The sequence below is a fragment of the Pleurodeles waltl genome, chromosome 1_2 (genome assembly GCF_031143425.1).
Source record: "Pleurodeles waltl isolate 20211129_DDA chromosome 1_2, aPleWal1.hap1.20221129, whole genome shotgun sequence".
NCBI lineage: Eukaryota > Metazoa > Chordata > Amphibia > Caudata > Salamandridae > Pleurodeles > Pleurodeles waltl.
The window spans coordinates 80,786,003-80,810,197 of record NC_090437.1 but is presented as its reverse complement, the minus strand read 5'-3'; the positions used below and the strand labels follow the sequence as shown (position 1 = coordinate 80,810,197).

General features: G+C 45.5%; 1 protein-coding gene across 1 annotated transcript in view; it reads left to right on the top strand.

Annotated features, from left to right (window-relative positions):
- Positions 1-24,195, top strand: part of TRMO (tRNA methyltransferase O) — a 333,801-nt gene that overhangs the window by 287,456 nt on the left and 22,150 nt on the right. Inside the window, exon 4 of the mRNA XM_069236557.1 lies at positions 10,134-10,775. Within this exon, the coding sequence (XP_069092658.1) occupies positions 10,134-10,775 (642 nt within the window). The remainder of the gene's footprint in view (positions 1-10,133; positions 10,776-24,195) is intronic.

The following is a 24,195-nucleotide window of genomic DNA, read 5'->3' as shown; positions in this document are numbered from 1 at the left end:
CTCTATAAGCCCACGGGAAATTTGATAGTGGCGTGAAAGAACCAAGACTTAAAACAGTCCCTAACAGCTAGAGTATTATGTTCAGGTTGTATTTGGATCCGTCACCTTTATCAAGTCCGGAGAACATTAAGTAACCTGCCTAGCAGATCTTTGGGTTGTCATACCCCATATGAAGTGCTGTTTGGGATCCCAGTGTATGTTCCAGATCGATGTTCCTGGCACAGTGTTGGCAGAAACTCCTTTTGACATAAAAGAACGTCTCACTGTCTTGCAGAATGTCCAAGACTTCTGAGATGAGCGTTCTACTGCACATGCTGCTTCTGTGGGAATGAGGGATACACAAGCATCTACAGGTTGGGTTACAAATGTTGGGACTCTAGTCTGAGAAAAGATTCCAGTGAAAAAATACTTTGGCCCATCATACCGCACCCCATGCCAGTCCCTGGAAATTCAAGGTACCAGAACTGTCATCCTGCCAGTGGCTCCTGTCTTCAAACAGACTGCTTCTGGGTACTTTGTTGACACTGACAACTTTTTTTCAGACTTCTTACAAGCTTCTCTTCAAGGTATATGTAAGCTTTTTCACTGGCTTAAACACACTTATCTGATCCATCAGTGGTCCTTTCTGTGGATTACACTCACCTTGCTTGCTTGCTTCTTGTGGATTGGATTTGTGATTGTCCTTGCTAATACATTTTCTCCTCCCGGTCAGGATTCAAAAACTCTTTCCCTGAGGTTGATGGGATCTTTGGACCCAGTGAGGAGTGTGGTTTACAGTATACAATCATTCCAATCTCAATCAATACAACAGTAAGTTTAGACACCATGACCAATGTAGCCACAGAAACAAAACTCAAATCTGTGAAAGTTTCAAAGCTTTATTATAAACAAAAACCAAAGTAACGTAAATTGTGTGCAGAATCAAATTATAAAGATAAAGAAAAACCAAGGGCTGACCAAATCTATGAAACAAGTTTAATCTACTCAATATCAACACCATTAACCTCTTCGCTGCCAGGCCTTTTCCCACTCAGGTGCCAGGCCTGTTTTTGGCTATTGGGGCAGTTCATGCTTAGGCCCTTATAACTTTTTGTCCACATAAGCTACTCACGCCAAATTTGCGTCCTTTTTTCCCAACATCCTAAGGATTCTAGTGATACCCAGAGTTTGTGGGTTCTCCTGAAGAAGACCAAGAAATTAGCCAAAATACAGCGAAAAATTGTGAAAAAGGGCTGCAGAAGAAGGCTGGTGTTTTTTCCCCTGAAAATGGCATCAACAAAGGGTTTGCGGTGCTAAACTCACCATCTTCCTAGCTTTCAGGAACAGGCAGACTTGAATCAGAAAAACAATTTTTTTTAACACACTTTTTGCATTTTACTGAGACATACCCCATTTTTACTATTTTTTGTGCTTTCAGCTTCCTTCCAGTTTGTGACAGAAATGGGTGTGAAACCAATGCTGGATCCCAGAAAGCTAAACATTTCCGAAAAATAGACAAAATTCTGAATTCAATAAGGGGTCAATTGTGTAGATGCTACAAGGTTTTCCTACAGAAAATAACAGCTGAAATAAAACAATGTTGAAAGTGAGGTAAAAAAAACTGAAATTTTTCTCCACGTTTTATTCTGTAACTTTTTCCTGCAATGTCAGATTTTTTAAAGCAATATGCCATTACGTCTGCTGGACTCTTCTGGTTGTGGGGATATATAGGGCTTGTAGGTTCATCAGAAACACTAGGTACGCAGAACCAATAAAGGAGCTGCACCTTGCAGTGTGTTTTCTTTCTCTACCGGGTATACAGCAATTCATTTGGTGAAATATAAAGAGTGAATAATAGGTATCAAGAAAACCTTTGTATTTCCCAAATGGGCACAAGATAAGGTGTTGAGAAGCATTGGCTATTTGTACATCTCTGAATTCCGGGGTGCCCCTAACTAGCATGTGAATTACAGGGCCTTTCTCAAATGGGTAGGCCCAGTGCCTGCGGAAGGAAATGCCCCGAAACACTATCTGGACACATCAAAATTATCAAATACAAAACTACCTGTTTTTGCTGGGGGGCACCTGCATTTTTGGTCCTGGGCTCAGCAGCCATACAGGGAAACCTACCAAACCCAGACATTTCTGAAAACTAGACACCCGAGGGAGTCCAGGGAGGTGTGACTTGCGTGGATCCCCCAGTGTTTTCTTACCCAGAATCCTCTGTAAACCTCAAATTTAGCTAAATAATCAAATTTTTCCCACATTTCTGTGTGCAATCACTGCACTGAGGCAAATGTCCTCACTTGTGTAGGTGGGCCAAGTGCCTGTGACAAGGAAGAGCCAAAAACATGTTGAGATTGAGGGGGAACCAAAGCGAGTTCAAAAGGGCAGTTTAAAAAAAAAAAAATTTAGGCTGACAAGTGGGGCAGAATGTTTATTGGTATACATGAGACAATGCTGGGTGGTAGGAATTTTGTGGATTCCTGAAGGTTTCATCATAAAAATATGGGGGAAATGTGTGATTTCCAGCAAAGTTGGAGGTTTGCAGGGCATTGTGGTTAAGAAAATGGTGCAGGGTGCATGTGAAGCACACCACCCTGGACTCACCCAGAAGTTTAGTTTTCAGATGTGTCTAGGTCTTGTTGATTTTTCTACATGGCAGCGTCCCAAAGTCCAAAAAATGCAGCCCTCACCATTCCAAGAGGGACTATTTTGAGAGCTAGCCAAGCTCTCATGGCCCAAATGTAATACCAAAACCCAAAATAATCAAATGGCCTCTTGCTTGTCGTGGGATAAGATCTTTTAGTGTGCGGGGGAGAGCTGAAAGACTGTTACCCCCTTCACTTGGGGTGGGGGCATAACCATGCCCATACTGGTTGGTAGACACCACCCCACAATTTTTTATTTTTTTTTATTCCTTGGCATCTAGTAGGTTTTTTTCTGGTCCCCCCCTCCTGGGGGAGTTAATTGGGGGTAATTGCCCCATCTGCCCACCCTTGGGCAGAACAACTTTGGCCCCATTTAATAAAAATCTTCCTTGGTTGGCTTTGGGCCTTCCAAAAATAGGCCGATCTGCCCCCTTATGTGAAATTGGTGCAAAAAAAAAAAAAAATCCCCGTGGCCTAGTGGTTTCTGCACCCCTTGGGGGCAGATTGGCCTAATAAAAATAGAACGTTATCCTAAAGTCAATTTGGCCCCCAGGGGGGGCGACCCTTGCCTAAGGGGTTGCTCCCCACATATAAAAAAATAAAATAAACAAAAAAAAAGATTCCTGGTGTCTAGGGGTTTCTGCCCCCGCTAAGGGCAGATCGTCCTCACAATCTGCCCCCAAGGGGGGCAGAAATGGCCTAAAACATATTCTCCCCCCCCCCCCCCACCCCACCAGGGCAGCGACCCTTGCGATCACGCGCTGACGTCATCAGATGCCACAGGGGGGACAGGGGTGGAAGGGAAAGCGATTCCCCTTCCATCCCACTCCGAGTGCCCATATCAGGACGAGCTGGTCTCATCCTCGGCACCGGGCAACCGTGGCCGAGGGCGAGACCAGCTCATCCTGGGCTCCGTAGGAGTTAAATATTCCAAAAGAATTACACATACTAGCAAACAATAAATATGTGTAAACGAAATAGATTTCAAATTATTAGATGAGGACATTAGTCAAGTCAAATTTGCAGATTAATATATCAAATTAGGTGGGCAGAGTTGTTGGGGCAACCTACTTCTATCCCAGATTAGTACAAGCATGTGTGGGGAAGGGCTAACACATGCGAGCAAAAGGAGAAAAATGAAGATAAAAATAATTTGAAAAATTCATCTATCTCGGGCTAAGTTAGTCTAACTATAAAAATAAATAAACAGGTGTCAATTTGCTAACTCTAATTAAAAAAAAAAAAAAAAAAAAACAAGCAAAGGGACAATTATCATTGCATTTGAATATACCTCTCTTGGAATCAGCACACGATTCAGATTCGTCAACAAAACAGTAGGTCATCAGCAAAGTTCATCAGAAGCACCATCAGGGGAAAGTGCAGAACACAAGCTGCACATGAAAATGAGGAAACATCCAGGGGACAAGTTAACAGTTCAAGATTTAAAGAGGCTCTGACCTAAATTTAGGAGTCCATTCCCTACTTAAAATGACCCTGAACAGTTTGACTGGTCCATTTAATGAGTCCATATTATGCAAAAAGGACAATATCCAATAAAAAATTAAGAACGCAAATTGAAAATTCCCAGGTCTGGTGAAGTCATCTCTCCTTCCGTGTGACACCAGCAATAACTGGCAACTCAGTGCATCACTTGGTACATCCCAACATCATTCCATGGGACACAACAGTTCCAACATTTCTCATGGGAGAGTTTTAGTAAAACAATAATGTCTGTCTGGGTTCCCAGTCTCCAGTTCTTGATATACCGTATTCAAGTTCAATGTGGGAAAAACGTACTTATAATACAATAGGACTCTTTACTATTCTTGTGAAAAAACCTAATGGAAAAATTCATGTTAGAGGGAATGAAGATGATTTGACATTTTATGTTACTACAATATGAAAACTTCAAGCCTGAAATTCAATGAGTTAATATTGTCATTAATAAAACACAAAATATGCAAACGTATGAATTCATCAATAATGATATATTGTCAAAATATGCAAAAACATTTCAATATTAATATCAGTCTTTGTTAAAGCATTACATTAAATATGATAGAGATGTACATTTATTTTTTTGCACACATGTAACTTTATACTACTAAATCACATAAATCGTCTTCATTTCACTTCTGATCACTTCTCTAATAACTAAAATATACTTCAACATTATTCTAAATCATGTTAGCACTTTGCCAGTGCTAGTAGGCACAATGTCTGTCATAAACATAAACGTGAACACTTTAAAAATACGTTTCAGTGCAGCTTTTAAATATGACTCATATTCTGACTTCTCGTGCACTAAAAGCATTACTAAAGAACATCCTCTTCTTGCTTATAAATGGGCATCATCTTCCTGAGCGCACTGCTATTGAACTGGCAGATGAGGTACTGAAGCGTCATTTGTCTTCCCACAAACTGCGAAGAGACTTGTCCCTAGTGAACATTTCTGCTGTTCCAGTTCCTGGTGGAATTGTTTGGGATAAGGTTCCATATGATATTTGGTCCCCCAGAGACTATTCAGAAACATTATTCAAATTTTCTATGGCTGTTATAACACCCAGGGTTGTGTCTGGTGATTGGTATGTGAAAACAGTTGTATTAATGGTTTCTGAGCTTCAGTATTATACAGTATTTGAAAATGAAGACTTGTATATGAACTCTGCAAATTATGGAGAAAGTTTTGTTATCACTATTATGTGCACCGTGCCCTACATAGAGCTAGTTCTCCACATACAATTTTTAATTCTGCACAATGAGAACCTTGTCCGACTCCACCAGTGGGGAGTTCTAAAACATATTCAGACACATTTACATATTTTTCTGGTAATTATGTTACTGAGCCAGTGTCTTATTACTTCAAATGACCTTCCACTAAAGCGAGGAAAAACAGGCTCACCACTAATAAATTATTTTATTCAGATTAATTTGCTTCCCAACTAGCCATTAAGAGTTATGAATACTAGAAAGACACAATTGATTTAAAATCAGCTTAGCGAACAAAAGATTGGCAAGTACGGTACATGGATGCCTTATTTAAACATGCCTGATTCCATTACAAATGATTTTTCTTAATTACACTATTCAGCAGACCACCTTCCTGGGTTTCGAAACAATTAAACATGTGAATGTGCCCAGTATCCCTTCAATTGCAAAAAATTGACAATTGGCAAAGTTTGGTACATTACACAGAAGATCAGCTCAATAGCATGGTCAGAAATGGTACATTTAATTCAACACTTTCAGATCCCAGCGGTTGGTTATGGTTGCCAGTGCACAAAAATAGTTGTCATGCATGTTTCATTAACTCTACGCAGGATTTTAAAACAGGCAGACCAGACCCTCATTATATTGAGATATAGCATGCAGGGACTGTCACAACATACAGCATAGGTAATTTACGTCGGCAATGGTTGCAACATTACACCTGCAAAGAGCACCTCTCTGTCTTCTCTGATGACGTTGATTGGCAAGATTTCTTGTTAGGTCTTAGATCACTACACTCTAAAAGATTTCTGTATGCAATATACAGTGAAATAATGAAGCTTCTGCTCATTTAAGACAACTAGACAACGCAAATTTAGAGAAAGCATTAGCCTTTGTCAATATTGGGATGAATACATTGTCCACTCGCATTTACACACTTAACAACATTGTGCCATCTGCAACTGATATTTTACAAATTGACATGTTTGCAACTTTGACAGAGTCAGCTTAGATCTGTCATGCAGCTGAGTTGGACATTACAGGTTGTAAAATTGAACTGTGTGCCTTGGAAGCACATGAACGCAAAAGAGTTATTCTTGTTTTTCAATATAACATACAGACAACAGATAACGGCAAAGAAGGATGCAACATATGCAATGCTTAATATAGAAAAGTTCGAAAAGTTGATTTCACAGTGGCTTAGACACCATCAACAGTGTGGTTAGAACATGGAGTTATCTCCCTGCCAATCTCCATCTTTCAATTCACATTGTGTTTAAAACATTTTCCTGTAGGCTGATTTGAAGTGTTAGACTAGAGTTTTATGCATGAGGTGTGGAAATTGCCTTTCGATTACAAATGTATGAGCTGGGAAAAGGAAGTCTTTCTCAGTGGTACTAATTGTAAACTTCGGTAAGCCACCCAATAATTTCTAAATAGGTGACATTGCATGGTGTAGGTAATGTGCCGGCGGCTAATTTAGCTTGTTACTTGAAAAGAGTTTCTGTCCCCTTGATTCGCCCAGTGTTTCTGTTACTTTCAATTACTTAATGTTGAGAGATCAAGGCTTCTGTGGGAAGAGAGAAGGTGTCCTGTATGTGATTTTTATTTCTCAAATGTTGAACTGCTGAGGTAACATGTTATTCCCCCCCCCCCCCACCCATGAAATTAGGGTAGCGAGATGTGGCCTTCCATTCCTTCCTTCAGTGTTACATTTCACAAGGTGAGCCGACTAAAAGCACTATTGTTTCACAAACAAGTGGCGTTTACATCTGTCCATGAAACATTTAAATTGCAAGTAGCGAGGTCTTCTGCCAAGATGCAGTCGCTTTTAAATATCAACTTTCCAAAGCACTTTGGTGAAATTGCGAGCCACATTTTTTAATTCTTCCAACACCGTTGGTGTTGTTCACTCATTTTTAAGTGATTGGGTCTGGTTTTGGGTCTGGTTTTGTCAGTGCTTTCCAGGCTGTCTTCATTCAATACACTCCTTGTTTTTGAGTGTTTTTGGAGGCATACCACTTGTCTTTATGTTAATTGGAGGTATTTTTACTATTACTTTTTTTGCTCCTCAATGGATGTCCTTTTCAAAGCCGAATGGTGGTGAACTACCACACATCCAGCTGTGTCGTGAACGCATGATACAGCACTTTGGAGTAACTTTGTTGGAGGAACTGATCGACAACTAGTCTTTGGGGGTTATTCTAACTTTGGAGGAGTGTTAATCCGTCCCAAAAGTGACGGTAAAGTGACGGATATACCACCAGCCGTATTACGAGTTCCATAGGATATAATGGACTCGTAATACGGCTGGTGGTAAATCCGTCACTTTTCCGTCACTTTTGGGACGGATTAACACCTCCTCCAAAGTTAGAATAACCCCCTTTGTCTTTTCAACCAGTATGGCTCTACTGTGTGCAGCCTGTGTTCTGCTGTTTTTGGTGCCCTTTTGAGTGTGCACTGGATGTGTGTCTTTCACAGCAATTTGTATTATCTATTGACATGGATCTTGTGATGTTCCCTTTGAAGGTTCATTTATGGAGCTGTCCTATGAGACTATGGTTTATGATATAAATGGTACACAAACCAGAGGAGGCAGAGGGCATTCTGGACACAACTATCCAGGGACACATGCTGTGCAACATGCAGCTTGGCTGGCACTGATCTACCAGCCTCCTGAGAAGACTGCCATCTATATTACAGACTAATTTCCGACACTGTTTCGAGGTATGGGGCTGGGACTGATCCTTTAGATCGGGCCAGCAGAAGGCTACACCAGCTGTGCTCTCCGTGTAGACATAGGGTTAAGTAGCCACCTCTAGAACATCTAGAACCACATTGTTTGGATTGTTTTTCTTCTTAACTGCCTAATTATCGCAGCTCTCTCTTTATATGCCAGATTGCAATTGTTTCAATACACTTATTGAAAACTTATTTTGCATCTTTTGTGTCTCACCGTGGCATGCGCAAGTTAGAATACGAAAGGGGTAAGATCTGTTTCTACTGCTTCCCTGGGGGATCAAGAGTGTCATGTTCAGGTTGCAATAATCACATTACATCCCGGTAAGTTTGGGTGAGGCACTGTGAGCTAGCCAGGAGGTAGCCAACAGTTACTAATTGTGTGAGTGTACTCGATCTCCCACACTCTGAAATCTGCTGCTCTATACACACAGTCCTGTTACTATAGTAGGAACCAGAAAAATACAATACAATTAAATAATGATAAAGGTGAAAGACTTGTATCAAGTAGACATGCCTTGGGTCCTCTTGCTAATTTCTATAAATGCACAGGCAGCATCTTTTTGACTGTGTGTTTTCTTTGGGGAGAATATTTTAGTGCTGTGTTGCAGGGATATCCACTAAAATGTGTTAAACTAACCTGCAATGTTTGGCACTTGGCAGGGCTGGGCTAGAGATAACTAACCTGCACAGGATGTATGTGACCTGCTGTCTATTTTGTCTTATTGTATTTCTTTGAGTGCTGTGCCATGATGGCAAGTAGTATTGGTACCTTCTTGGGAATCACCTATATAGTGTAACTAAGCTGTGTTTGATATTTTTGGAGTGTTTTGTCTAACATGCTCTGTTGCATGTTTAAATTTGACTTAATTTGCTGGCAAGTACTGCTGGGAACGAAGTGATAGTGATGAAGCTTAGTTATATTGGAATGGTAGCCCCCCCTAGCTATAGGACATATCCGAGCAGTGCTGTGCGAACTGCCCAATGTATTGCCCTTGTGAATTTGCCTTAGGGTAGTTGTTACACTCTTGCTATCATAACAGAAACCGTGCCAAGTAACCGAGCTATCTTTTCTTCCTGTTTCAAGAAGTTTCACTTTTGAAAGTTAACTTTCTCAAATCCTAATATTTCTACATGTTTTAATAAACAATTTGGTATTTTTTTGTTGTGAAACTGACTGGCTATGGGATAATGGAAATGTTCAATCGAAGTAATGTGAATGCAGTCCCGTTTCTTTTGTTAATTTACGGTTTAAGTCCTAACGTCACATTACTTCTGAAAGGCCCCACTGAACTTCTGGTATGGATCATCTTTGTCATTCCTGGAATTCAACTGAACACGTGTAGGAATCCAGCTGAAATTCTGCATGCAACCAGATAACCTCCTGCTGGCGCCTCAGATACCTACATGAAATCCTGCAGGTATTTCAGAGAGCTTTCTCGGGTTCCCAAATGAGCTTCTGCAGGCACCTCAAAGAGCTCGATTAGTGAGCTCCTACAGGCAACTCACTCAGCTCATGCTTGCACCTAACAGATGTTGCAGTCACACCACTGAGCTGCAGGCATCCTCTGAGCTCCTGCAAACTGCAACATGAAGTGTACACTCAGCCACTCATCCAGTGATGTTCTGCATCTGGACAGACATTGGGATGTGATCAGCTGTGTGATGGATTCGTTTTTATCAGAATGATATGCTTCCCACGCATTGTTCATTTGAGCAAACTGCAAAATTCCCAAGAGGTTTCTTACTTGAGTCAGACTGCACAACCCTACTAAGCAGTCAAGGAGAAAACCAGAATCCCTCATTTTGTTTCTCTGGTAATACCATCCTTAATGGCCGTATACAGCACTATTTCAACCAATGTTATTAAATGATAAAGAAAAAAATACTGACGTTTTGAGATTTAGGGGCAAATAACGTCAACTGTAATATTTGTTTTCTACATGATGTCTCTCCTTATTGACAGTTTGCATTTTTCTGGGAAAATATTAAGATTGTTTTTCAATTCAGGATAATGCAGTGAATTTTAACAGACTTGTATTTCTCTGCATTAAGGTGGAACCATATACCTTTCTGGGATTGACATGATACAAGGAACACCAGTTCTTGACATAAAGCCTTACATCGCGGCCTATGACTCTCCACAAAATACAAGCCTTTCTCCAAATGAGCTCACAGTGCATGAAGGACAGGATGAGAGCTGCTTGCCCGTTGATGAATATACGTCCATTGACTGTAAAGCTGCTGACCTGCCCCTATGCAGTGACGAGCCTGTTCACTCAACTGTGACGGATGGTTGTGAGGCTGCAGGGGCGAAGAATTCTAAAGAAGATAAAGAACCATATTTGAACTGTGCAGACTCTCTGAAGGAAAGAAAGAAGCTCGAAGGCAGGTGTCCCGACGTGGCTCATGTTTGTGACGAAAATAACCCTTCACAATCAAGAACTTCTATTCTAGTGGCCAAACAAGACCCCATCCATGGGGTATCAAATGAAACCACAGAAAGTGGCATGGACGATAGCATGCGGTCACGTCCGACTGAGACCAGACTAGAATCTCCGGAAGAATGCACCTCAAAAGATTTAACAAGCAGTGTACCATGCTGGGTGAGCAATTCGCCTGTCACCACCCTGCGTGTTCGTTTTACTCCTCATTCTGAAATGGAACTCAGGACGTTTAAAGCTGCTGATGATACAGGTACACCAAAATGTTATATTTTGTCACGATCTATTTCTTGGAATCTATTTGCTGCAAGCTTCATCTTGTCATTGGTGCCGCTAGCTTATGGAAACCGACTGAATGATTGTGACTTGTATGCAATGTCTGCCATCCTATATCTCTTGATGTTAACTGTGATTAACCTCACACACTGCAACACATGCACGAATTTCAGACGGTAAACATTGCGTTAAGTTCCTCTTCATTGACACGATCCTCTCGTAGTACAGCACTCCCCCACCCAACGCCCCCACCCCATCACCTTCAAATCTTCCCGCAACAGCCTCGCAGACTTGAACGTGCCCACACTCTACACCTAGAACAGGGGCGTAGGAGACACAACATTTCTGGGGGGGACAGGGACAACCTTGAAGTGGGCCTCCTGCACAAAGCTTGCACCCAGAAGGGTTGCCGTGGGGGGGGGGGGGGGGGGTGATGGGGGGGAGGCAGTCGCTTCCAGTCGAGTCCTGTGAGACCGGCAATTCCCTGTCTGCTGGGCCCTTGGCTGCCTATTAGGCAGCGGCAAGCTCTGTGCTGCAGTTCGCCTGTGTAAAGTCCTAAGAGGCCTGTACTGCCTGCTGGGCGCAGTGCTTCCTGCCCATTCCTGTGCTGCCTGCCATGCAGTGTGCTGCCTGTTGGGAGCTTTCTTTCTAGTCAGGCTGTGTCAGTCTCTGGCCCCCCCCCCGCCTTCCTGTGAAGGCCAGTAAGGCCTATGATTGCTGCTAGGTCCTTGTCTGACTGTCAAGTGGCAGTCTCTGTGCTGCCCCCTTCCTGTGAACTGCTGTGCTGTCTGACAGGGCCGGCCTTAGTGCTGGTGACGCCCTGTGCAACATTGTTTGTTGGCACCCCCCAGTGACCACCTCTGCCACGGATTCCCTCACTACTATCCATCCCCACTCTCTCTCAGATGCATTTCATTAGTTTTATACCACCACTCATACTGGGAAATATCCCTTACAACGCAATCAATGCAATGCAATGCATTGACCATGCTGCCATTACTACAAATATGGGGCTAGCATGGATGCCTTTACCACACATGTCTTTACCACGCATATGCGTGGTTACAGCATAGAGAGCGGTCTAGCTGTCCGGGTGGAACAGGAAGAAGCAGAGGAGAGAGAGGTAAGTAGGGCTGTGGCCGGGTTTAGGGTGGGAGGTCGGATTCATTTTTAGGACAGGGTAGGGTAGGTTTTAGGGTTCTGGGGGGCAGGGGCATCAAGGTAGTTTTTAGCGCAGTTCAGGGTAGGTTTTAGGGTTCAGAGTGGGGGCCGGTAGTTTTTAGGACAGGGCAGGGTTACTTTTAGGGCTCAGGGCGGGGGGGGTTAGGGCTCAGGGCAGGGGCAGTTTTAACTGATTGGGCAGGGTGGAGTATGGTATCAGGTGTAAGGGGGCAGGGCGGGGAGAATTTACCACGCATGTTTCTTTACCAAACATTCTTTTACAGTGAAATTCGTTGTAAAGGCATGAGTAGTAAAGACACGGTCGTTGTTGAGACCGCGATGTTAAGGCATGCATGATATACGCATGTGTTGTTCCATCATTCAGCCCTCACACCAGTCTAGGGTGTCAAAGCACTTTACATCACACAGATATTACGCAGAGACAATCATCATATATGTGTAAATCAGTGTATATGAAATGTTACATAAGACAGAGGACGACAAGGTGTAGGTGTCATAGGTCATCCATACTGGTAGCAGGTATAGTTTAAGAGTGGTTTATCTAGAGAAGCGCAAACTCAGAATTTAAAACATAACACCATGGTTGGGGGCTTTCTTTAATAATAAGAATTGATTTGCGCTCAAATTAACTTGTTTTGCAACATTAAGTTAATGAAAAAGTGGGGGCAAATCATAACGCTCTAATCTATACCTTGATGTTTGCATGCAGCTCTTTGATAAGTTCATTGCTCACTGTTCTATATTCAGTTTTAATTTATAAATTGCAGGGGACAAAAAAGGAGATCTCTGGTGTAGGAAGCTGGCCTGGTATGTGGTGAGTACCTATGGTATTATCACCTTATACCAGGTCCAGGTATCCCCTTATTAGTGAGGTGTAGGCAGTGTCTAGAAGCCAGGGCTCTCTAGAGGTAGCTGCGGATGAGCAGCCAAGACTTACCTAGGAGACATGCAAAGCTCATGCAATACCACTGTAGTCACACAGCACTTACACACATGAAAGAAACACGTGTTATGAAAATAAAGGTTCCTTATTACAGTAACACAAACACAAAAACACTAGATAGGCAATACTCCCAATAGGATGTAAGTAGCACAATATCATATGCACAGCAGCAATCAGAAGTTGGCATAAAAAGCAATAGAAAATAGTGAAAAGCAATAGGCAATACTGAAGGCCTAGGGGGGACCAGACCATATACTAAAAAAGTGGAATGCGAAAGCTGGGTCCCCACGCAAGGAAGTGGAATCTGTAGAGGGGAGCTGCAGGAACTAGGAAACCCCAAAGGTAAGTACCAGAGTGCCCTCCAGTGACCAGGAGAAAATAGGTAAGTTACTGGTTTTTCCCCAACCCACCAAAAGGACTTCAGAGAAGGATATTGCAAAACGCAGGCCAGACTGCAAGAAGCTAGAGGTGGATCCTGGAAGAGGAAGACTTGGAAAAGAAGGGGACCAAGTCCAGTTTACGTAGGAGTGTCCGGTCGTGGCAGGAGCCACTACCCACCCATCTGTGGATGCAGGAGTTGCTCGGCCGGGAGATGAAGACGGTCAGCAGTGCAGCACTGGAGCAGATGAAGCGTTCCTAGGTGATGCAGTCGACGTCCCATGCAGGATGAAGAATTGCAGTCAGTCTGTGGTGTGGAAAACCAACCAGCAAGCCTTGGCAAAGGCAAATGTCGCAGTAGGACAAAAGTGGAGCTGCCGGGGACCAGCAAGGTCCAGGGGGACTTAACCCATGGAGGGGAGTCCCAGGTGGCCCTCAGCAAGGCTGAGAGTCTGGAGAAGGAGAGGCAGCCCCCACAGAAGACCTACAGGCAAGGAGCCCAGGAGCTGCAGAGAGGCCCATGCAGCACACCTGAAGAGAGGTCCCATGTGGCAGGCGAAGCACGTTGAGGGCTGTGCTTCACAGAGAAGAGTGCTGGGGACTGGGGCTACATGGAGCCTGAAGATCCCTAGGAGGAGATAACAACAGGCCTTGCAAGAGACGCGGTGCATGGGGGTACTGTCCTGCATGGGAAGGCAAGGACCTACCTACTCCAAAGTTGGACAGCTGGTAGAGAGGACCAAGGAGACCACTCCAGACTATCACCCCCTGATGCAGGATCCACGCAGCTCAGGAGCAGAGGAGATCCACGCAGCCAGTCGTTGTTGCAGTTGGTGCCTGCAGATGCAGGTAAGTGACTCCTTCACTCCAAGGAATTTTCCTTCTTTCTTCTCATGCAGACTGAAGACTTGCTGCCCTCAGAGGAAGCACAGCTGGGCTAATGTTGCAGTTGCTGGAAGGAGCCGGAGAAACAATGCTGCAGGGTGAAGTCGCTGCTGGAGCTGCAGATTGTAGGTTCCTGTGAAGTCCAGTTGCGGTTCCAGTGGCCAGAAGTCAAAGTAAACGTTGCAGAGGAGTCCTGCTGGAATCTTGCACATTGAATCTGAGGACCCACCCAAGAGGCAAACCCTAAATAGCCCAGAAAGGGGGATTGGTCACCTAGCAGGGTGACCACCTAGGAGGGGGCTGTGACGTCACCTGTCTGACCTGGCCACTCAGATGCTCACAGAGGCCTCTGCCCACCTTGGATTCAAGATGGCAGAATCAAGTGGCCACCTGGAGGAGCTCCAGGCACCACCCCTGGGGTGGTGATGAACAGGGGAGTGGTTACACCCATTTCCATTGTCCAGTTTCGCACCAGAGTAGGGGCTGAGGTCCCTGAACTGGTACAGACTGGTTTATGCAAGGAGGGCCCTTCAGAGCATACCATTAGCTTGGCGAGGGTACCCCTCCCAACCCTTGTAACACCTATTTCCAAATGGAGAGGGTGTTGCCTCCCTCTTCCAAAGGAAATCCTTTGTTCTGCCTTCCTGGGCATGAGCTGCTCAAGCAGCAGAAGGAGGGCAGAAATCTGTCTGAGGGATGGCAGCAGCATGTCCTGCCCGGAAAACCCTAGAAAGCTGATAGGAGCAATGCTGGGGATCCTCTAAGGAGCCCCCAAAGTGCATGGAATCATACAAACAATACTGACAATAGGATTGGGGTATGATTCTGACATGGTTGTTACCAAACATGCCCAGGTTCTGAGTTGCCATTATGTAGCTGGACAGAGGGAGTGACCTATGTCCAGTACACTCGTAAAATGGCGTCCCCGCACTTACGAGGTCCAGGAAAATGTAGCTGGAGTTCGTGGGGGCACCTCTGCTCCTCCAGAAGTGCCCTCACACACAGGTACTTGCACCCTGCCCTCTGGCTAGGAGGGCCTGCCACAGAGGTGACTTAGAGTGACCTGGTGCAGTGACCTGAAGTGAAAGGGTGCATGCACCTTTTCACGCAGGCTGCAATGGCAGGCCTCCAGATATGGTTTACATGGGCTCCTATGGGTGGCATAATACATGCTGCAGCCCACGGGGAACCCCTGATCCCCCAAGGCCCTGGGTACCATATACTAGGGACTTATAAGGGGCACCAGTACGCCAAATGTGGGGTGTGTGTGGTCCAAACAACCAAATTTAATGGGAGAGAGCACTGGGGTCCTGGTTAGCAGGATCCCAGTGAACACAGTCAAAAGTGGGGTAACCATGCCAAAAAGAGGGTACTTTCCTGCATCTGACAAAAGCAGTAACCCACTGACCTATTCACATTATATAGACTTTGTGATCTGCATGTAGACGTTCTTTGTAGCAGGCATAGTAACCCTGTACGTTATGAGTCAAAACTCCGACTAGACAAAACTTCAATCTCTCTCCAGGAAGACCATTAATCACCGGAATTATCTTGAGATTTTTATTGTTGCCTGAAAACTGTTGATGGCAAGGAACACCCAGCAGGTGCTTTTAAAGTCAGAATATACTTGCAATCACAGCACCCCCATCCTAAGTCAGCACCCGGTGCAGCGGCACCGGTTGCATCGCCCTAGAGCCGGCCCTGCTGCCTTACCTAGCCCTGTCCATCTCTCAGGCCATCTGGTTCTTCCTGGGACCCGTGCTGTGTGCTAGTCTCTCTGCCGTCTATCCAGCAGTGCCAGGCTCTGTACCACCACAGCCTGTGAAGTCCTGCAAAGCCTGTGAGCTGCCCCAGTGCTGGCTTCCATCCACAGGCCATTGGCAGGAAAAGAGATTTACAGACAGCCCTTGGCCTTTAGAGCGGGCTTTCACAAATACCAGGAAGGCTGAGGGAGAGACAGGGGACCGAAATGTTGGGGAGGCAGGATGTCAACTTAGGGGACAATAATTAGCTCTGGGGCAGGCAAGCTGGAGACAGAGGAGAGAAGACAGTGAGAGAGAGGTGACAGAAACGGGTGCCCTAACAAACATTGCTGCACAGGGTGCCACCAGCACGCTAAAGCCTGCCCGGCTTATATCTCACAGTAACTCACCAACACTGTTTTTAGAAAGGGAGATACTCTGCAACACAGCACTGGATTTAAAAAGAAAGGGAGTTACTTGGCAATACTTTATTTAATTACCCAAACCTCTTTACCTTCTCAAATCTTGCTGCTGTCTTCAGGGTTCGATTTTCAAGGGAAGGGTAGGGCTCAGGAGGGACGGGATGCAGACAGCAATCAACAAAGGGCCTCTCTTCTCCCTTTGTTCTCAGAAGTGCATACTGCAGGCAGCTGTGGCGGCAAGGTGAGAAGGAATCCCTTGTGTGCTGCAGCACAACAAAAGGGCAGAGGGCAAGTGTCCTGGAGGCAGGTCACAGGTCAAGTGCAGGGCCAGTATAGGTAGCGCTTTCACGCGGCGCTAATGGCCCTGCGAATTACAGAACAGAAGGGAAAATTCTTCTGTCCCCTCGTCCCCCCCACTCCAAAATCTGGGGGGGACATATCCCCGCGTCCCCCACACTTCCTACGCCCATGACCTAGAACACCGCTCTCACACTCTACTTTAGAACACGAACACAAGATATTTTCATCCTTAACAAAACAGACATATAAAAGCAAAATAAAATAATTGAAAACAATATAGTAACATGGTAATAATGTAACTTCAGTACTTGTAATTAATGTGATCTTATGAAAAATCTGGCTTTGTTCGGTCATAATAGGGTACGACCACTACGTGTCTTCTTCAAACCACCACATCCAATTGTATTTCTATTCATGCTTTCATTACACTTGTTGTCCAATATGGCTGGATTCGAACTTCTATTGTTTCTCTCAGAACACTCTCTTACATCAATCGAAGATTACATATTGTTGGAAAATGGCTTATTGGGAAGGGCAGGTAAGTACCTACACTTAGCAATAGGCCACTAACCTCCACTTAGGTCCAGTTAGGTCTCTATGAATTAAACCCAGCTCAACCCTTGGTAGCTTGGCAACGAGCGACAAGGCTTAACTTAGGAGACATATGTGTAAAGCATTTAAAAATCACAAAACAGTAAATAAGTAAAACACAAAACACAATAAAAGTCCAACACCAGTTTATAAAAATAGATTGTATTTTTATCTTTAAAATTACACCAAAACGATTAATATTAGATAAGGGGAACCGGAGATGTGAATTTGTAATGAATTAATGCTTTTTAGTGCTTAGAAACAAATAGTGCCAATTTGGTCATCTGGTCGCACCTCAACCGGGGAGGCTGACCACTATGGAGCCCTGCTCGGCTACAGCTCACAGGAGGTCTCGGTCAAAAGTTTACCTTCGGACTTAGTTGTTTTCTAGGAGATTTTCTTTAGCGGACCAAATCGCCAGTCCAATCCGACCTCCTGAAACTCCTACTCGGATACGCATCACGGGAGCCCTCGGTGGAGATTTTTACCTTCAGACTTAGTCCTTTTTTCAAGATGAAAATCCATCAACCGGGGCAAACCTGAATCTTGATCCGACGTCCCTGGAGGCCTCTTCGGATACACTGCCTGAGAGGTCCCTGTAAACATTCTACGTTCGGACGTAGTCTTTTTCGGAGATCTTTTTTACCGGGGCGAAAATTAGGCTGGGTCGCGGTTGAGGCAAGTGGGCTAGAGTTGCTGCGGCAGGTCGGTCCCTTTATGGAGCTTTTTTCCAAAAGTTCTCCAAACTTCTGGATCTTCTTCCAGATGTTCTTTTAAGGTTCTTTTGAGGTCCACAGCTCATCCCAAGGTTCCAGAAGCTCTGACATACTCCTTCAGGGTGCAGACTACAACTCCCAGAATGCACCAGGTGCAAACTCCAATTTGGCCGCTGGACAGGGGTCAGCTGGTCAGTTTCTTCAGGAGTTGGTGCAGGGGACTCTGGTTAGCAATTTTCCACCTGTAGCAATCAGGGAGTCCCTCCTTGAACCAGTTGAAGCCAGGCAAAGTCCTTCTTGTGGTGAAGCCCAAGTGTGCAGCTGGTGCAGTCCTCCAGAGTGCAGTGTCCAGGTGCAGTTCAGGGGTCCAGCAGGGAAGAGCTTCTTCTTCTGTAGTTCTTCCAGGTTGGAATCTGGTAGGGATCTGAGGTGTGGGTGCAGCTCTGCCATATTTATCCTTGTTTGTGGGAGAAAAACAGGGGGGTCCTGGTTCTCCAATCAGGTGCAGGGTCCTTCCCCCTGTGATGACCACTTCCTGGGATGTGTGGCAAAAATCAGTCCCAGGGAGCAACATTCCTCAAAAATCCATCTTGGCCGAAAGTGATTTTTAGAGGTTACATCTGGCTGAACCCACCCATTGATGTGGCTAACAATCTTAAACACACCCTTCTCCTGCCCTCTCCTAATTTAATCAGGGGGGCACCTAATTTTCTGGGTTTTCTGGATGTGAGGGAGGTGCTGGGTTGATCCAAATGTCCTTCATTGCCTTTGAAGACCAGTTTGGCAGCCCTCCCCCTTCCTGCTTCTCCATCTGCTGAGGGAAGATCTCCTTCCACAGGCACATTCCTTTGTGTTGTTCAGCCCAGGCTATTTCACGCCTCAATAAGGCAGCCTGGCCAATCAGAGCACAGCACAACAGGGTTGAAGTTGGAAACTTTTTAGGTAGAGTTTAAAACTCTTTACCTGAACTAGTTATATTAAACCCAACAATTGTAAGTTGTGGGATTTTTTATAGCAGTTAATTTGATACCAAATGTGAGGTATCTGACACTTAAGGGGACTTTGTAAATTACAATAAAGTCTCCCTATTTTAGCCTATGGAGGCAATTCACTACAATGAGGGGAAACAAATTTGGCTGTTTTACCTCCCCAGGGCTTACAAAACTATTTTTATAAGGTCCCTGCTTATAGTTACATGGCACCCAGCCCTACGGGCACATAGGGCACACCTTATGGGTGACTCACATGTAAAAATAAATTAGTTTAAAACTTTGGAAGTACTTTTCATTCCAAAGTCGAATTTGCCTATAACTTTAATTTAAAAGCAGCCAGCAAGAAAGGCCTTCCTTTAAAATGACCCTGGGCACCTCAATAGTGCACCTATGGGTGCACTATCTATGCTGGGGTCCCTAAACCTACATGCCTTACCATTTACTAGGGACTTATAGGTAGGTTGACATAGCCAGTTATAATTTGCCTAATTTGCATACTTATTTTGTACAGAGCACAGGCCCTGTGACTGGTTAGCAGTACCCAGGGCATCATCAGAGTCAGGAAAACACCAGCAAAAAGTGAAAAATGGGGGCAAAAAGTTAGGGGGCTTCTGCAATTAGCCCTGTTTTCTCACACAAGCCCCCCCCGCACCCCTGCCCACACGCCCAGGAGACTCAGCCCAACCCTGGAAGAGGCTTCCTGGCTTATCAGGCGAGGAAGACAGTGAAGAAAACTAGCTGTCCCTTTGCAGGGCCTACTCTGCCTTACATCCTCCTGTCAGGGTCACTCCCTCTGGGTAGTGAGCCCATCTCAACAGTGAAAGGACCCACTTTGAACTGAAACTTCCCTCTAAGGGGTCTTCCTCCTCTCTCTCTGCCAACTTGGGTAAGGTGCCCACCTCCACTGTCCCTAACTTTGCTAGCGCAACACCTAGCTTACCCAAAGAGGTCACCCAACACTTGAGCAACCCCACCATGACCAACAGGGTCAGGGGCCTAACTTGCTTTTGGCCCTGGGGTCTGCCTCCCAGGCCAAGTGCAGTGCCGCCATGAAGGCTAGCACCCAGCAGAGGCTACTGACAGCTGTCAGCACTCAGAACCACACTCTAAGCTCTCCACTGACAGGTGGCTGAGCTGCTTTAGGGGCAATTGTGGGGTCCTGGAACCCCTCTGGCTGTCTAGAGTGGGGGACTACCACCTCCTGTGGCAGATACCCTCCTTCCACTCTCCCTTCTGTCAGTGCAGGGGAAACACCCTGCATCTGGACAGCTGCCTGACTACTCAGGACTTCCTTGTGGTCAGGTAATGCCTCACCAGTGCCAACTCTGGGCTCCCCCCCTCTACTGGGGCAGAAGGCCTTTGGCTCCCTGGAACTCTCTTTGAGTGGCCTACCCTTCTTTTTCTTCTTTCCTTTTCTTGGAGACCCCTGTCTTCTAACTGTAAGGACTAGCTCCCCAGGACTTTGGGTTGGGGGGCACTCTGGGCGGCTGCCCGATCTGGGACCAGACTCACCTTTGGGAGGTCATTGCCCAAGACACAATCTACGGAAAGGTCAGCACTAACTACCACCCTAAACCAGTCAAGGATACCGTCCCTCTCTAGAGGCACTATGGCTACAGGTTTGGAGGTTACCTCACCTGTGGCTATCCTGACTCTCCTTGTCTCACCTGCGACATAAATGTCTGGGGTCACCAACCAGTCACTCACTATGGTGTGACTGGCACAGGTGTCTCTCAGGGCAGAGGTAGGGCTCCCATTCACCTGAATGGGGTGAAAGTGCCTACTCCCACCCTCAGTGATCACCAGGTTACCATCTGGTCCTGTCTTCCAGCCCAATGCTATGAGGACCTCATCATCTGAGGAGTCCTCATCCTTGGCTACACTGGACAGCCCAGTGCTAACCACCTTTCTTGGACAGGCTACATCTCCCCTGAAGTGACCTGTCTGCTGACAGTCAAAGCAAGCCTTACTGTCCAAGAGTTTTTTCAACCCTGGGTCTCCCTGCCTCTGCTTGTCAGAGTGGGAGTGGGAGTTGGATTTACTCCCCTGCTTCTTAGTGTTCTGGGGTACAGAGAGAGTCTCTGTGGTGGGCTTACCACCTTCCTCCTTAGGTTTATGGGGACCTGACCCCCCTCTTCTTGGAGTCTCCCCCTGGGACATGGCAAGCACCCTGGTTCTCAACCACTCATCAGCTGCCTCCCCCAGCTCTCTGGGATTGGCCAGCTTAGAGTCCACTTGATGCTGGCAGAAACCTTTCTTGGATACAATTGGTCAAGATGTGCTCTCTCATGATCAAATTATATAACCCCTCATAAGTATTTGCTTTATTACCATGTATCCCGCCATCTAGTGCCTTAAGTGAGGTGTCTACAAAGTCAACCCAAGACTGGGTATTGGCCTTCTGGGTGTCCCTGAACTTCATCCTATACTGCTCTGGGGTCAGACCAAACTTCTTGGTTAAGCACCTCTTCATACTAGGGTATGAATCTGCCTCCTCAACCACTTAAATGCAGAAGCCTATCCCTCCCAGAGTTGGGGACCAACTCCCATAGATGTGAACTGCTGTACTGAGACTTAACCCTTCTCATCTGGAGGGCCCTCTCAAAGGTCCCCAGCCACTTGTCTATGTCATCCCCTCTACATAAGCAGGAACCACTCCCTTGGGTAGTCTGGGACAAACCCCCTCCCCCCACACCCATGGACACCTCAACTTCTCTGTCGCTGCCACCATCTCTCTATTCAGTTCTTGTCCACTTCTCCTTCTCTAGGGCCACATTTTCTGCCTCCAAAGCTATGAGGGCTACCTGGGCCTCAGGTTCCCTTTCCCTGAGGTCCAGCTCTGCTTCCTCCCTGTCTGATACCACAGACCCTCCCCTCCCACTAGCTCTGGAGGGGGCCCAGCTGTTGAGATCACAGTGAGGCAATCATCCTCCTCCTCCAAGGTGGTTTGTAGCAGGTAATCCCCTCTTTCTGCACAACACTCTAAACTCAGCTGCAGTAAGTGTGGGTAGGCTGGTTTTTTTATGTCACCTAAAAAAAAACACTTTGGCACAATTGATCAGAACAATTTAGAAAAATAAAAACTGAAGTAATTAAAAAAAATTCCAAATTTGAAAAATCAAAAATACTTTTGCTCTAGGTCAATTTAGAGGATTTTTTTACTTATTTCACTTAAAACTGTAGTGTGTCTTTAAACACAAGTACCGAATCCCAACACTGCCCACCAAAAATGTTGGAAATGGGTTAGTGGGAAGGGCAGGTAAGTACCTACACTTACCAATAGGCCACTAACTTCCACTTAGGTCCAGTTAGGTCTCAATAAATTAAACCCAGCTCAACCCTTGGTAGCTTAGCAAGGAGCGACAGGGCTTAACTTAAAAGTCACAAAACAGTAAATAAGTAAAACACAAAACACAATGAAAATCCAACACCAATTTATAAAAATAGATTATGTTTTTATCTTCAAAAGGACACCAAAACGATTAAAATCAGATTAGGGGAACCGGAGATATGAATTTTTAAAGAATTAATGCTTTTTAGCGCTTCGAAACGAATAGCGCCAATCTGGTTATCTGGTTGCACCACGACTGGGGCAAAGTCAAACTTTGTGGCGGACCGCGATGGAGTCCTGCTCGGCTACAGGTCGCAAGGAGGCCTCGGTCAAAAGTTACCTTCGGACTTAGTGGTTTTCTTGAGGATTTTCTTCAACAGGACCAAGTCGCCAGTCCAATCTGACCTCCTGGAACTGTTCCTCAAATCTACGTCGCGGGAGCCCTCGGTGGAGATTTTCTCCTTCTGACTTAGTAGGTTTTTTAGATGAAAATCCTTCGACCGGGGCAAACCTGAATCTTGATCCGACTTCTCTGGAGCCCTCGTCGGATACTCTGCCTGGGATGTCTCGGTCAACTTTTCACGTTCGGGCTTACTCATTTTTTCAGAGATTTTCTTCACCGGGATGAACCTGCAAGTCAGGCCGGGTTGCGGTTGAGGCAAGCCAGCTAGAGTTGCCGTGGCGGGCCGGTCCCTTTATGTAGCTTTTTTCCAAAAGTTCTTTTGAGGTCCACAGCTCACCCCAAGGTTCCAGAAGCTCTGACATGCTCCATGAGGGTGCAGACTACAATTCCCAGAATGCACCTGGTGCAAACTCCAATTTGGCCACTGGATAGGGATCTGCTGGTCAGTTTCTTCAAGAGTTGGTGCAGGGGACTCTGGTTAGCAATTTTTCACCTGTAGCAAACAGGGAGTCCCTCCTTGAACCAGTTGAAGCCAGGCAAAGTCCTTCTTGTGGTGAAGCCCAAGTGTGCAGCTGGTGCAGTCCTCCAGAGTGCAGTATCCAGGTGCAGATCAGGAGTCCAGCAGGGTAGTCCTTCTTCTTCTGTAGTTCTTCCTTGTTGGAATTTGGAATCTGGAAGGGATCTGAGGTCTGGGTGCAGTTCTGCCTTATTTATCCTTGCTCCTGGGTGAAAACCAAGGGGGTCCTGGTTCTCCAATCAGGTGCAGGGTCCTTCCCCCTATGATGACCTCTTCCTGGGAAGTGTGGAAAAAATTAGTCCCAGGGAGCATCATTCCTCAAAATCCATCATGGCTGAAACTGATTTTTGGAGGTTATATCTAGCTGAGCCCACCCCCTAATGTGGCTAAAAATCTTAAACACACCCTTCTCCTGCCCTCTTCTAATCAGGGGGGCACCTAATTGTCTGGGTTTGCGGGATGTGAGGAAGATGCTGGGTTGCTTCAAATGTCCTTTCCTGCCTTTAAAGACCAGTTTGGCAGCCCTCCCCCTTCCTGCTTCTCCATCTGCTGAGGGAAGATCTCCTCCCACAGGCACATTCCTTTGTGTTGTTCAGCCCAGGCTGCTTCTCACCTCATCAAGGCAGCCTGGCCAGGCTGCCATAGGCTGGCCAATCAGAGCAGAACACTACAGGGCTGAAGTTGTAAACTTTTTAGGAAGCGTTTAAAACTCTTTACCTAAACTAGTTATAGTAAATCCAAGAATTGTAAATTGCGGGATTTATTATAACAACTAATTTGATACCAAACTTGAGGTATCTGACACTTAAGGGGTCTTTGTAAATTGAACTAAAGTCTCCCTATTTAGGCTATGGAGGCCATTCACTACAATGAGGGTAAACAAATGTGTTTGTTTTACTTCACCAGGGCTTTTTATAAGGTCCCTGCTTATAGTTACATGGCACCCAGCCCTAGGGGCACATAGGGCATAACTTAGAGGTGACTTACATGTTCAA